This window comes from Terrapene carolina, unplaced genomic scaffold, assembly GCF_002925995.2.
Source record: "Terrapene carolina triunguis isolate 2854851 unplaced genomic scaffold, T_m_triunguis-2.0 Scaffold69, whole genome shotgun sequence".
NCBI classification, from domain to species: domain Eukaryota; kingdom Metazoa; phylum Chordata; order Testudines; family Emydidae; genus Terrapene; species Terrapene triunguis.
The window spans coordinates 62,657,821-62,672,565 of NW_020664420.1; the positions used below are offsets into that span (position 1 = coordinate 62,657,821).

At 38.0% G+C, this 14,745-nt stretch overlaps 1 protein-coding gene across 1 annotated transcript in view; it reads left to right on the top strand.

Moving 5' to 3' along the window:
• The window catches only part of APC (APC regulator of WNT signaling pathway), a 127,693-nt gene that overhangs the window by 105,236 nt on the left and 7,712 nt on the right, over nt 1-14,745 (top strand). Inside the window, exons 11-14 of the mRNA XM_026649200.1 lie at nt 1,948-2,087; nt 5,696-5,773; nt 9,356-9,472; nt 13,773-13,987. Coding sequence (XP_026504985.1) covers nt 1,948-2,087; nt 5,696-5,773; nt 9,356-9,472; nt 13,773-13,987 — 550 coding nt within the window. The remainder of the gene's footprint in view (nt 1-1,947; nt 2,088-5,695; nt 5,774-9,355; nt 9,473-13,772; nt 13,988-14,745) is intronic.

Sequence of the window (14,745 nt, forward strand, 5' to 3'; positions counted from 1 at the left end):
ACACACACACACACACACACACACACACACACACACACAGTGTGTGTCTCTATCTACAATGCTGTCTCCCCTCCCTCCATTTGTGCTGCCTTGTAGAGTGTGAGGCTACATTAACAACGTGTTAATCCTTGAGGGCTCAGCTGTTCTAGTTCATCATTTAGCAGTAAGGCATTCCCTGGGAAATATCCCACCCTCTGACTTCACCACCTCAACCAATCATCATTGCTGTGTACAGTATTAAATTGTTTGCTTAAAACTTATAGAGTGTGTGTGTGTAGTCTTTTGTCTGGTGAAAAAAATTTCCCTGGAACCTAACCCCCCCTATTTACATTAATTCTTATGGGGAAATTGGATTCGCTTAACATCGTTTCGCTTAAAGTCACATTTTTCAGGAACATAACTACAACATTAAGCGAGGAGTTACTGTATTTACTTGCCAGATATACTAAACATTCGTATGTCTCTTCATGCTTCGGCCACCATTCCAGAGGACATGTTTCCATGCTGATGACTTTCGTTAAAACATAATGCGCTAATTAAATTTGTGACTGAACTCTTTGGGGGAGAATTGTATGTCCCCTGCTATGTTTTACCGGCATTCTGCCATATATTTCATGTTATAGTAGTCTCAGGTGATGACTCAGCACATGTTGTTCATTTTAAGAACACTTTCACTGCAGATTTGACAAAATGCAAAGAAGGTACCAATGTGAGATTTCTAAAGATAGCTACGGCACTCGACCCAAGGGTTAAGAATCTGAAGTGCCTTCCAAAATCTGAGAGGGACGAGGTGTGGAGCATGTTTTGAGAAGTCTTAAAAGAGCAACACTCCGATGTGGAAAGTACAGAACCTGAACCACCAAAAAAGAAAATCAACCTTCTGTTGGTGGCATCTGACTCAGATAGTGAAAATGAACGTGCGTCGGTCCACACTGCTTTGGATTGTTATTGAGCAGAATCCGTCATCAGCATGGATGCATGTCCCCTGGAATGGTGGTTGAAGCATCAAGGGACATATGAACTTTAGTGCATCTGGCACGTAAATATCTTGTGACGCCGGCTACAACAGTGCCCTGAGAATGCCTGTTCTCACTTTCAGCTGACATTGTAAACAAGAAGCGGGCAACATGGTCTTCTGCAAATGTAAACAAACTTGTTTGTCTGAGTGATTTGGCTGAACAAGAAGTAGTACCAAGTGGACTTGCAGGCTCTAAAATTTTACATTGTTTTATTTTTGAATGCAGGTTTTCTTGTACATAATTCTACATTTGTAAGTGCAACTTTCATGAAAAGGAGATTGCACTACAGTATTTGTATTAGGTGAATTGAAAAATACTATTTCTCTTGGTTTTTTACAGTGCAAATACTTGTAATCAAAGATAAATATAAAGTGAGCACTGTACACTTTGTATTCTGTGTTGTAATTGAAATCAATATATTTGAAAATGTAGAAAACATCCAAAAATATTTAAATAAATGGTATTCTATTATTAACAGTGTGATTGATCGCTATTAATTTTTTTAATAGCTTGACAGCCCTAATTGTAAGAAATTTTTAAAATGGGCAAAATGGTGTATTTTTCCCTATCCTCATTTTCAGTAATGGCTGAACCATTTTATATGAAACTTTCCAAAAAAATTCAATCTGAGGCTGACACATGGTATGGTAAATTTCAGCCTGAATGGTAAACATTTAGTAAAGTTACGATAAACTGAAAACAGTGTCTTGTAATGGAAAGTGTTTTGCAACCTCAGCAGTAGGTGATACCTCCAGCGCTGCCTAAAATACGTTCTTAATTGAGACTGTGTCTCAGAAATTGACATTAGTGTGCATGTGGTATTAATGTTTTTTAATTAACTTGCTACTACGATTGTCTCTTCATTTTGGAGAAGGAAGACTAAAATACTGTACTCCTAACATTGACTTCAATTATATTCTTTATGTAGGGGGTTTGCAGGCTATTGCAGAACTGTTGCAAGTGGATTGTGAAATGTATGGGCTTACAAATGACCACTACAGTGTTACATTAAGGCGGTATGCTGGAATGGCTCTAACAAATTTGACGTTTGGAGATGTGGCAAACAAGGTAGGTTTTTAAATTAGATTTGCATCTAGTTTTAATTTTATAATATTTTTATTAGAGAGTTGAGTTTAAATTTTAGTTCTTAGAGTGAGAGGGAGAATCTCTAGGGGTAGCATACTGAAACTGGGCAGAGAGCAGAATTTTCCAAACAACTCTGCCATTGTACTTTACTCCTAACATGCAACAAGGACTGTAAATTACATTATAAGCATAATAGCTCCTCTCTTATTAAATGAGGTTGAATTCAGTTTGTCACTTAAGCAGAGATTAATCCTCTTTGTTTTATTTTTGTATGAAGAATACAGTTTATCTTCCCCAAGTTTACAACACATAATCTATTGAGAAAGATTGAATTTTCTGTGGATTTTTTATTAAAGCTGTAACTGTTTGAATTAAAATTAAGAAATGGTAACTTTAGAAAATTTTCAGTCTGATCACTTTTTGCAACCCTTTTGCTAACAAATGGCTGATTTCTTATCCTTCACACTTTTCATATAGTAAAAATTCATGGTAACTATCTTTTTGTGTACATTTAAGGAAATTAGTCTGTAATTAAGCAAAATTATTTTCTCTTTCCCATTATATTAATAATTTCCCCTTACTCAAAATGTCCACCATTTTGTCTAATTTGCAATGGGATTGAGGCAACTGAATCTGGTTGAAGCTACACAGCTGTGACACTTCTCGGAGTGCCCAGGACTGTGAGTTGCCTTACTAGCTCTGTCTCCAGTGAGAGAGACTTGCTGGTGCTTAATTGGGAATCAGTTCCCTGACACCTCCAGTCTGTTAGCCACCCAAACAATCTCCTCTAGCCCTTTCTTTGCTTTGTAGGTTAACAATAGGTGCACCCCCAGCCCCTTTTGAAGTGTTCCCCTGTGACATCCAGCCCTTGTAACTGGCTACCCACAGAAATACCAGGTTTTCTATCCCCCAGGGGACAGTGTACATACCAGCCTGTATCAGTCAAGTGAGGATCAGCACCTATATAACATCATAGCATTGAGATATATTTATAGTGAAACAATCACAAATTTGTTATCAAGGGTTAAGACTTAAGGGATAGTGAGTAAGGATAATGGAAACAGAAAGGTTACATATAAAAACAAAATCAGTACATGCTTTCTAGAGACTTAACTTTAACAGACTAACCCTCTAAAACCAGTTTATTCTCCCCTAAATGTCCTTCACAGTGCTCCTAACTGGGCAGTTTGGGATCCCATTTTCATGAATGTAATAACCCTGCCCTATTACTTTATCAGATACAGAATAAAGAGATGTCCTTTTGCCTTCTCCTTATCCCCCATAATCCATTTTTGGTCCCCAGAGACAGGATGACCCCTCAGGGTTTATTCCCTGGTGTGCTGACTTCATGTTGACTTCACATCCTCATGTTGACTTCCTATGTGAACAGGGCTTCCCTTGCATTGGCTTACAATGCTTAATTTACATGTGAACCGAGGCAGACAAGTGAATATACATCCTTTGTCTGGAAGAAATCTGTTTGTCAATCCTGCCTTGATTCAAACTTTAGGAACATATTTTCATTATGCATATATAACTTTTTACATAGTATCTGTACATTCATTTCATGGTGATATTAATGATCAGCATGATCCTGGCTTTCATTTAATTTGTACATTACATCATTTATGGGTAAATACCATGAAAGCAGTGTGCTGAGTTTGTCAGGCCTGATAGGAGTTACTGTTACAGAACAGTGAACCCTTTGCCAATTGGCCTTGAGGTGTTCTTAGGGTTACAACATGCCCTCAGTAAAGAGGGCAACTACTTCACTAGTGGGCATGTGGATTTGCCTCTGATAAAGCCTCAGGACAAATGGGTCCCTTTTTATTAAAGGCTTTGCTATCCTACCTGTCAAATTTAAAATCTGTCTGTCTATTTGACTGAAATGTGTAAAACAAACAAACAAAACTAAACAGTGGAAATGTGCCTTGCTGTGTTAAGCCAGATTGTGTTTTAATCATAACAGCTTTTATATTACCTATACTATTTTTAAGAATATTTTTCATTATGTGAATTAAATAAACCATTTTTAAAAAAGAAAAATAATTGGAAAATCTCCTTAAATTGTAAGCGTCTTGAAGGATGGACCATCATTCTTAAGTGTTTGAAAAGTGTGTAGGACGTAGCGAGTGCTAATTCAAATAAATAATGAAAAGGGAAAAATGGAAATCTATCATGTGACTCACTTTCAAGTGATACAAACCCTTATTAATTTTTAGCCTCAGAATTTTGCAAGATATTATATTGAACTTTAAAATAACTTCATTTTGATAACCATCTTGCTGTTTTCCTCTTGCTTCAAATTAGACACATTGCTAGTGGAAGCTATTTCAAGAAGAGAGAGAACTATAAACAAATGCTTTATATAATCTGAAAGCTTTCAATCCCATCTTTCAAATAGAATAAAGCATTAATCCCTAACACAAGTGAAATGGTTTATGAAATGTTGGCTATTAAAATCATTTGAACAGTAAATGCAGTAATTTCAGTGTTACTGATCTTACAGCATATACCCAGATGCTGAGTGTTGTAACGCAAGAGTTGTCCAGCCAAGGAATAGTGAAGTTCTGAACTGAATTATATTTTTGTTAGTGGAAATGAAGAACATTTTATTTATTAATATTTGGGTCATTTATAAGACGACATTACAATTACATTGTCTTGGCACATGTAGAAATGTATCTTATTACAGACTTAACAATATTAAGCAACATATTGTACATAAACCATATACTGTATTGTTATAAATCATTACCTTTTCCCATAGGGACGGGGGGAGGGCGCTAAGTGTTTTCCAGGGGAAAGACTCTCAGGAGGATAGGAAGAAAAGGAAAGCTGGAGGTGGGATGTAATTCAATTATTAATCCCTGTGTATATCCTTCTTGACTATCCTGTAAGTATAGGATTTCCATGTCTATATCAAAACATCTAAATTATTACAGTATTTAGATTGTATTGTTTTCCTAGGCAAGGTATATTATTATTTTTATTCTTGTTTCTGTTTTAAGAAATGTATATTGTTTTTCTTGGCACATTAGATTAATTTCTGGTGCAAGTTGCATAATTTTTAGTTACTAGTTTTAAAAAGTCATTTTTTTTCTCAGACAGGTCAAGATGATCTGCTTCAAAATATTATTTGCTGCAGGAGATGGGGGGGGGGACTATAATCAGGAGAAAACATACCTATAGGTAGAATTTAAATAGATAACGGGTAATGATGCATTGGCAGGTCTAGGTAGCAAATAAAGTACCCAGTATTTTTTGGGAACACTGTGAATGCCTTCAGGGCTAGTAAACTCTTCCAGGTCTCGTCTGAGACCTGTTATCAGGGAGGGAGAACTTGGATCCCTGATTAGTATAGCTATGCCATTTGCAGATCTCCCCAGAATAGAGGCTGATAGTATAGTGCTTACAAAACTTTTTAGTGGTTTATGATGTGGATCAAATGTCTACTGCTGGAAGACTGAGATAATTAAGCTGTTTTGGAACCCAGAGCGCCACAGGTGAATAGTTTAATATATTAAGCCACTGCACCATCAAGTTGCCTAATCTTTCATTTAATAGACTCTCTTTTTTTTTGGTAACAGGCTACATTGTGTTCTATGAAGGGCTGCATGAGAGCGCTTGTTGCCCAATTAAAATCTGAAAGTGAAGACTTGCAGCAGGTAATTTTTCATTGAGAAGGAGAAGTTGCCCCACCTTCAATCCTTTCACTGTGACCTGCTATATCTTCCATCACATTATATTGAACTCTTCATCTCTGCTCTGATTTCCTTCTTACATTTCCTCCCAATCATCCTTAATGGTCTCTACGTTTCCTCCTTTCATGGTTGATTTCATTAAGGTTTCCCATGCCCTGTCCACGAAGAGCTCTTTCTCTTTCCCTTCAAAAACACTTTTCTCTCTATCCTCAGTTGCTGTTCTGTGTTTGATTTAGTTGTCTTGTCTGTGTTAAATTAGATGCTCTTTGGTGCAGGGATGTGTCTCTGTCTTCTATAAAGCGCTGTGTACATCTTTGTTACCATATAAAAGCCTAATAATCATGGACTAAATTCTGGTTTCTGGCAAAACTGCATGCAGTACAAATGATATAAAGGTCACCTTTAGGCTTCTGATCTTGGGGGCATTGACTAGAAGTCTGATTTCCTGGGATAAGTTAGAGCTGCCTAAGTGCTTGTCTGGGATAAGTTAGAGCTGCCTAAGTGCTTGTTTAGCTGTCTGCTAATGGCGCTAAGGGACTGAAATTGCAGCTGGGAATGAATTCAATATAGGGGACAGCATGGTCAGGCCTCCTGTCCTCTTAGACTTCCCCTATGCCAACAGCAAGTGAATGGTGGTATAGAAGCCTCTACTCCAAAGAAGAAATCCCCCTTACACTGGACTGGGTGATTCTCCCAGCATCAGATATGCAGGCTCTGTGGCCAGAACCAGCTAGCAATTTGTTACGAAGTGGCCATGCTGCACCAAAGTATCTAGCCCAATGTTTTGTACCACGTAAAGAAAAAAATTTAGTTAATACAAATCTTCTAAATAACTCTTTTAAAGCAAGTGCTACAAGTGATCCTGGGCATTAGACCAGTAAGCCTTACTTCAGTACCATAAAAACTGTTGGATAATTAAAAATAAACCACCTAGATGAAATATGATAGGAAGAAATGAGCACGACCTTTGCAAGGGAAAATTCTATTTATCTACTGTTTTGTTGATGCATTTGAAGAATTATAAAGAGAAAGAAGCACTGGTAGATAGAGTTAATTTAGACTGTTAAGAAACGTTTGACAAAGTTCCTTACAAGCTATTGCTATTAAAGAAACTAAGTAATTGTAGATGAGAAAGTGGCTGAGACAAACAAAGGGTAACAATGAGATGTCCCCTGATTTGATTTTAGGACAGGGAATCAGTGAGATGCCAATGTCTGCAGATAACAGAATTATTTAGGTTAGTCAAGACTACTGAAGACTGTGAGGATATTCAGAAGTAGCTAACAAAAGTAAGAATGGGCAGCATGATGAAATTTTGTATTGACAAATGCAGGGGAATATACATTAGAAGAAATATTTTCAAATCTTCATATACTTCTAGGTTTTTAATTAATTGAAACCATTCAGGGCAGAGGGAAAGTGCTGGACACCATTGTGGGGACTTCTCAGTATACAGCAATGGTTAAAAGAGCAAACAAAATTTTAGGAGATATAAAGAATGGGATAGAAAATAATATTGAAACTATTAAAATGCTATCACCTAATATACTAAATTTATCTTTGGTCAGCCTATGGGAGGGGATAAAATTGCAGAAATATAAGGTGACCAGAGATGGGTGAGGAAAATCCTTAGAGGCCTAGAAAGACTTCAGTAGAAAGAGAAACTGAAAAGATAGGGACTGTTCAGTTTAGAAAGGAGACCAGTAAGAGGATATGGGAGAGGTATAATAAAATAATGAATGGTATAAAGAAGGTAAATTATGCACTCCTATTTACCCTAATACAAGAACAAGGGAACAGTCAATGAAACTGAAAAATAACAAATTAAAAACTGCACATAATTACCTCTAGGACTTGTTGCCATAAAATATCACTGAGGCCAAGAGCTTCGCAAGACTCAAAAATGGATTACACATATATGGATAGTAAGAACATCCATAGCTAAATGTATCTGATATATTTTACTACACACAACAACTTCATTAAAAGAACATTAAGGTGGCAAAGTCAAGCACTGAAAAGTTAGGAAATACCTTGTGCATATATGCCCCCTTGTGCTTCCTCCTTTTCCTTCTTACTACGTGGGCACAAGTAGGGAGGCACTTAGAACAGAAGAGAGGCAGCCCCTGGCAACTGGAGGGAGCAGTTACATCACAAATCCTGCTTAGCTCTTGCATTCGTGGGAAGGAGCATGCTCAGTTGCTCTGTGGGGATGGTGCATGCACAATTTAGTTACACATAGGAGTTGTGAGGGGATGGAGCATACGCTGTGAGAATGGTGCATGCGCAGCCTGGTCAGCACTAGGAGCTGTGAAAGGTTCAAGCATGCTCAGTGAGGATGGAATCTTCAGAGATTTTAACTGATAAATTCTAACAAGTCTCTACTGAGTATGTGTGAACTGTGATTTTTTTCAAAGGTTTAAAACTTGGCCACAGTCAAATGAATTTTCACATGTACAGCAAAAAGGCACATCTCTGTCACATAGGCCATCCCTAGCCAAGTTTCAGGTCCCTGCACTAAAGGATGGGGACTTTGTCCCCCAAAGAATAGTTCACCAGAATTTTTTTTTAACATTGAAAAATGTTATTTTCCCTACCCTTATTCTCAATAATAGCTGAACCATTTTGGCTGAAATTTCCCCCCCAAAAAATTCAACCTGAGGCAGACACCCAGCATGGAAAATTTGAGACCAAACAGTTTTTTGAAAGTTAAAAGTAACTGAAAACAGGGTCTTAAACTGGGAAGTGTTGGGCAACCATAATAGGCAGTGCTACTAACCCTGCTTATAATAAGGGATATAAATTCTCATGCTTCAGGGCTTAACTATGTATTAACTGATAGGGTTAGTTTGTTCCATAATTGTCCACTATGGTGTGGGTTTTTTTCGTTTTGGTTTTGTTTGGTTTTTTTGGCATGTTTCTCTGAAGCATCTGGTAGAAGCTGGTCTCAGAGATAGGATCTGAACTAGATGGATTGTTGATCTAATATTGTATGCCCATTCGTAGTTTGAGGATATTATATTAAAATGTAGAATTTTTCACTTCTAGCACTTTCCATCAGAAGAACTCAAAGAGCTGTGTAAACATTAATAAATTTAGCCACACTACAGCTATATGAGGTAGAGAAATATTATCCTGATTTTACAAATGGAGAAACTGAAGAAAAGAGAATTTAAGTATATTGCTGGAGGTTACACAAGAAAGCTATAAAGAGGCAAGAATAGAACTAAGATCTTGAATCCCAGTCCAATGTCTCAATCACTAGACCATCCTTCCCTACAAAATATTTCTTTCTTTTACAAAACAAAAAATACACACACACAACTGACACCAAACAAATACATTTTGATATCAAGCTTTGTATTTGCATGTGAGCCCAAGACAGGCATCAAAACAAAAACAAACTTTAAGGTACAGCCTTGGAGAAAGTGCAATTGTTAATGGAATACATACTTGTTCTTGGCATCCAGAGGTTATTAAGGGAGTGATGGTAATCTGGTAAAGAAATAAATATATCGATACATTATTTTCCTTTTACATTTTCAGGTTATTGCAAGTGTTTTGAGGAATTTGTCCTGGCGAGCAGATGTAAACAGTAAAAAGACTTTGCGTGAAGTTGGAAGTGTGAAAGCATTGATGGAATGTGCTTTGGAAGTTAAAAAGGTAAAGGTTTTAAAGGACTATTGTGTGATATATTTTCAAGAGACTGTATGAATGTTTCCTATTCTTTTGTATGCAACAGAAAAATTATTGCTACTCTTTTTGACTGTAGTGGGTATCCAGTATTTGGGATATTGCGGGTTGTTTCCATTAGGAGGAAGAATTGATGATGGAGTGAGGTACTACTTTGATGCAATCCTGATTATTTACAAAAAAATGTACACAAATTTCTGTTTCCCCAAACACTGTTAGAATCAAACAGGAAACAGTTCCTTTGCTCATGTTTCTAAGACTCTTTCAAGCCAGCACACTGCCCAAAAAACTCCCTCTCTTCACTTTCTCTCAGGACCATGTTTTCAGTTCTTCTCATGCTGTCTAATTGACATATTTGGCTGCTTCTCTCTGCCTGCTCTTTGAATGCTTTTTGGAACTTCTACTCACAGGCTAGCGCACCTCCATCAAATTATACTCAGCAAAACCCCTCCAGCCGCATAGCTCAGTTTTCAACCGGCTTTGCTTGTAGTTTGTGTTTTGGATGATGATTGTTTCAGCTATCTTATTCCAAAAAGGACCTTAGCTGCTTCTTACATTTATCCTGAATAAAGGGTGACCATCATGTCTACTGGCTTCAACAACATTTCAGCCAACCTCCATCAAAATAGTATGATATTTCTTACTTCTCAGGTAAGAAAGACAAGCTAAAATAAACATTTGCTATTCCCTTAAAGTTACTACTCATGCGTGCTTTACCACTACTGCTAAAATATGGCATAAATGCTGTATATTTATAAGTTAATTGTAATTTAGACTTTAAATCACCAGAAGGAGATATTGTCATGTTAAAAACATCACTCGTCACATACAAATAATTGTTAATTTTCTGTCAAGAATACCATAACTATTTAAAAGATAGAGGGAAGGCTAGTTTGTTGAATTTTAGATTACTTCTCTTGCTGAATTACAGATTCATCTCTGTACACTTTAGAGTAAGGATGTAAGGAGCAAATGCTATCTAAAATAGTCTCATCCAGTGGTTCTCTGCCTTTTCCATTCCAAGACCTTGCCAAGACTCTCTCCCATTTTACAATGTGGGAAGGGCAGGGTGGTTGCGACCCCTGACATCTGTTCAGAACCATGCTGGGAGTTTTGACCCCTAGGGTTGAGAATCCATGTCATATCTTGCCCTTGAAGAGAATCCTTCAGAGCAAGCTGATGCTGATCAGAGCCTTATTTGTCAAGGGAAATCTTTGTCTCGTCTCTAAGATCAAACAAGTGATCCAAAACTTTGATACCATGAAAGCCTTATTGTGGAAGAGGAACTGCTGATCTTGAGTGCTCATTTCCTCACATAAAATAGCGAAATGTGTGCATTGTTGGGTTTACCTTTAATTAAGTTCACAGCTTTTACAGCCTCATCGAGTACATTTTTCATTGCTTCTGGAAATCTTCTTTGCTATCAAAGCTTCATGATTAATTACACGAAATGTCCGAATGGCTTGTAGTGGAGTAGATAGGATTTTAGTCATTAGTCTATGCATGTGTTCCCTGTCATATCTCAGAAACCTTCAGTGCAAAGAACAAAAAAGCAAAGCCAATTCAACCCGGTTGTGAGAACTAACTGTAGGAAGGCTTCAAAGACTTTTCTTCCCTTATCTCATGTACTGAGTTGGACAGAAAAACAGGAAGTCCCTATGTAGGAATCCTTTCTACTCATGCTGGGCAAATATTAAAAGTTGGGCAGAAGAAGATACATTGGTAGTTTCTTCTAGTTGTATTAAGTACAGGGTCTCCTAAACTTTCAAAATGTCTGTTCCCAAATATTTGCAGCCATTTCATGAATACATCAGCTGACTAGATCATTGGAGAAGGGAGTTGCTTTGACTAACTGGCAGCAACTGATCCCACAAACACAAAGTACAGTCACTGCTTCCCTATTTATGAGGCTTAGCAGCTTCCACTATTTAGCGATTCCAAGTAAGATGACAATCAGACCTTTTTTTAATGGTGTTGCTGTTTAATGAGTCTTCTGATTTCTGTGAATGCATAGCTTTTTTCTGAAGAATTCAATGGATGTAAAGATAGTAGGGCTATCAAGCAATTAAAAAAGTTAATTGCGATTAATGGCACTGTTGAACAATAATAGAATAACATTTATTTAAATATTTTTGGATGCTTTCTACATTTTCAATTATATTGATTTCAGTTACAACACAGAATACAAAGTGTAGAGTGTTCACTTTATATTTATTTTTGAATACAAGTATTCACTGTAAAAATACAAAAGAAATAGTATTTTTCAATTCACCTAATACAAGTACTATAGTGCAATCTCTTTATCATGAAAGTTGAACTTACAAATGTAGAATTATGTACAAAAAAACTGCATTCAAAAATAAAACAAGGTAAAATTCTAGAATTTGCAAGTCCACTCAGTCCTACTTCTTGTTCAGCCATTCGCTCAGACAAACAAGTTTGTTTACATTTGCAGGAGATAATGCTGCCCTCGTTTTGTTTACAATGTCACCTGAAAGTGAGAACAGGCATTCACATGGCACTGTTGTAGCCAGCATCACAAGATAGTTACTTGCCAGATAAGCTAAAGATTCATATGCCCCTTCATGCTTCAACCACCATTCCAGTAGATATGCGTCCATGCTGATGACGGGTTCTGCTCAAAGCAGTGAAGACCAACGCATATTCATTTTCATCCTCTGAGTCAGGTGCCACCAGCAGAAGGTTGATTTTCTTTTTTGGTGGTTCGGGTTTCTGCATCGAGGTGTTTCTCTTTTAAGATTTCTCAAAGCATGCTCCACACCTAGTCCCTCTCAGATTTTGGAAGGCACTTCAGCTTCTTAAACCTTGAGTCGAGTGCGGTAGCTATCTTTAGAAATCTCACATTGGTACCTTTTTTGCGTTTTGTCAAATCTGCAGTGAAAGTGTTCTTAAAACGAACAACATGTGCTGGGTCATCATCCAAGACTGCTATAACATGAATATGTGACAGAATGCGGGTAAAACAGAGCAGGAGAGATACAGTTCTCCCCCAAGGAGTTCAATCACTAATTTAATCAACACATTATTTTTTTAATGAGTGTCATCAGCATGGAAGCACTTCCGATGGCCGAAGCATGAAGAGGCATATGAATCTTTAGCACATGTGGCACGTAAATATCTTGTGATGCCAGCTACAACAGTGCCATGTGAACGCTTGTTCTCATTTTCAGGTGACGTAATTAAGAAGTAGGCAGCATTATCTCCCATAAATGTAAACAAACTTGTTTCTCTTAATGATTGTCTGAACAAGAAGTAGGATTGATTGGACTTGAAGGCTCTAAAGTTCTACATTGTTTTGTTTTTGAATGCAGTTATGTAACAAAAATGCCTACATTTGTAAGTTGTACTTTCATGATAAAGAGATTGCACTACAGTACTTGCATGAATTGAAAAATACTATTTCTTTTGTTTATCATTTTTACAGTGCAAATATTTGTAATCAAAACTAAACATAAAGTGAGCACTGTACACTTTGTATTCTGTGTTGTAATTGAAAGCGATATATTTGAAAATGTAGAAAAACATCCAAAGATATTTAATACATTTCAATTGGTATTCTATTGTTTTATAGTGCGATTAATTGTGATTAATCGAGAGTGCTACCAGAATCCTTTGCCAGCTACTTTGACAACTCTTCTGAAGAACTGTGGTAGAGGACCAACATTCTGGTGCATATTTTGGTCTGAATCTGTTGGACAAAAAAGTTAGATTGCTAGCAGCAGACCAACAGAAGAAGGTAAAAAAGAGAAGGTAGTTGCAACTGCCCTGTTCCCTGGCTCCATGTAACAGTGCAGGCAGTATGCACTGTAATCCAATTAATTCCCTTTTTTAGTGAAAAGCTGGAGAAATAGAGGTAGCTACAGGAAGACAGAAAGCAAAACACTGGACGCACCTGAATGTAGCTAAAGTATGAATTCCATGGCAAAAATTCCAAATTTTGTAGCAAATTGGAAAAATGCCAGATTCCATAGCTACTCAATTACATAATCCACGGGCCTCAATTGAGATCAGTGAGGCAGTTCACACCTCTTAGAGCTGTTGTTTCAGGCTATCTGCAGATTCAGGCAGGCATCACTGAAACAGTTTATGCTTTGTTCACATTTTCAAGGTTATCTTTGCAACTATTAGAGTTAGAAAATGGGAGAAAGATGGCGACCTCCCTGAAACCTGTTTGTGAATCTCCCAGAGGCTCATGGCCAACATGTTGAAAACCCCAGGTCTAATTGTGTCATTTTTACTCTTGTCATAGGAATCCACTCTAAAAAGTGTGTTGAGTGCCTTATGGAATTTGTCAGCTCATTGCACTGAGAATAAAGCTGATATATGTGCTGTGGATGGTGCTCTTGCCTTTTTAGTTGGCACATTGACCTATCGAAGCCAAACAAATACTTTAGCCATCATTGAAAGTGGAGGAGGAATACTACGGAATGTTTCTAGCTTGATTGCTACAAATGAGGACCACAGGTAAATGCACCATCTGGTTTTACAAGAAACAAGCATCATGTTTTTTCTGAAAATCTGAATTCTGTAGCAGAAATTTATTTACAAGAGAATTCATAAGGAAGTGTTCTAATGTGACTATATGTACCAAATAAGTATCGTAATCAAGGTTGATTTTTATTTTTAAAGGCTTTGGTGAGGAAAACCATCCATTTAGATAGTAATAGTCTATGAAAAGGTAAATGCACTATCCAGAGGTGAAAGTAAGCCAGTCCGTTATGGCGTACCGGTAAGAAAGTCGCTGTCATTACACAGCTGACCGTAGCGGCAGGGCCGCTGGGGGGGGGGGGGGGGGGGTAAAGGGGGCAGCGGCCCATGCAAGCCCCGGGCCCTTTAAATCACCGGGCCCCGGGGCAGCTGCCCCTTTTGCCTCCCCCTTCCCCCCCCATCAGCAGCCCTGCCGGTACGGTCGGCTGTGTACTGGCAGACACTTTCTTACTGGTACACCATACCAGGCCCTTTAAATTGCCGCCGGAGCCCTGGGCGGCATGGGCCGGGCAGCACTGAAGGGCTGGCTGGGCGAGTCTGGCCCCAGCCCCACCTCTTCCAAGGGCCCAGAGCCACCCCCACCCACCTTGCCCAGGACCCCAGCCGCCCTGCGTACCGGTAAGTCCTTTAAGTTACTTTCACCCCTGGCAGGATCAGTTTTGCTTGTTAAATGCTGAATAGTAACATTACCATCTCCTGCAAACATGGATTTTCATCCATCTGGTCAGCCAGAG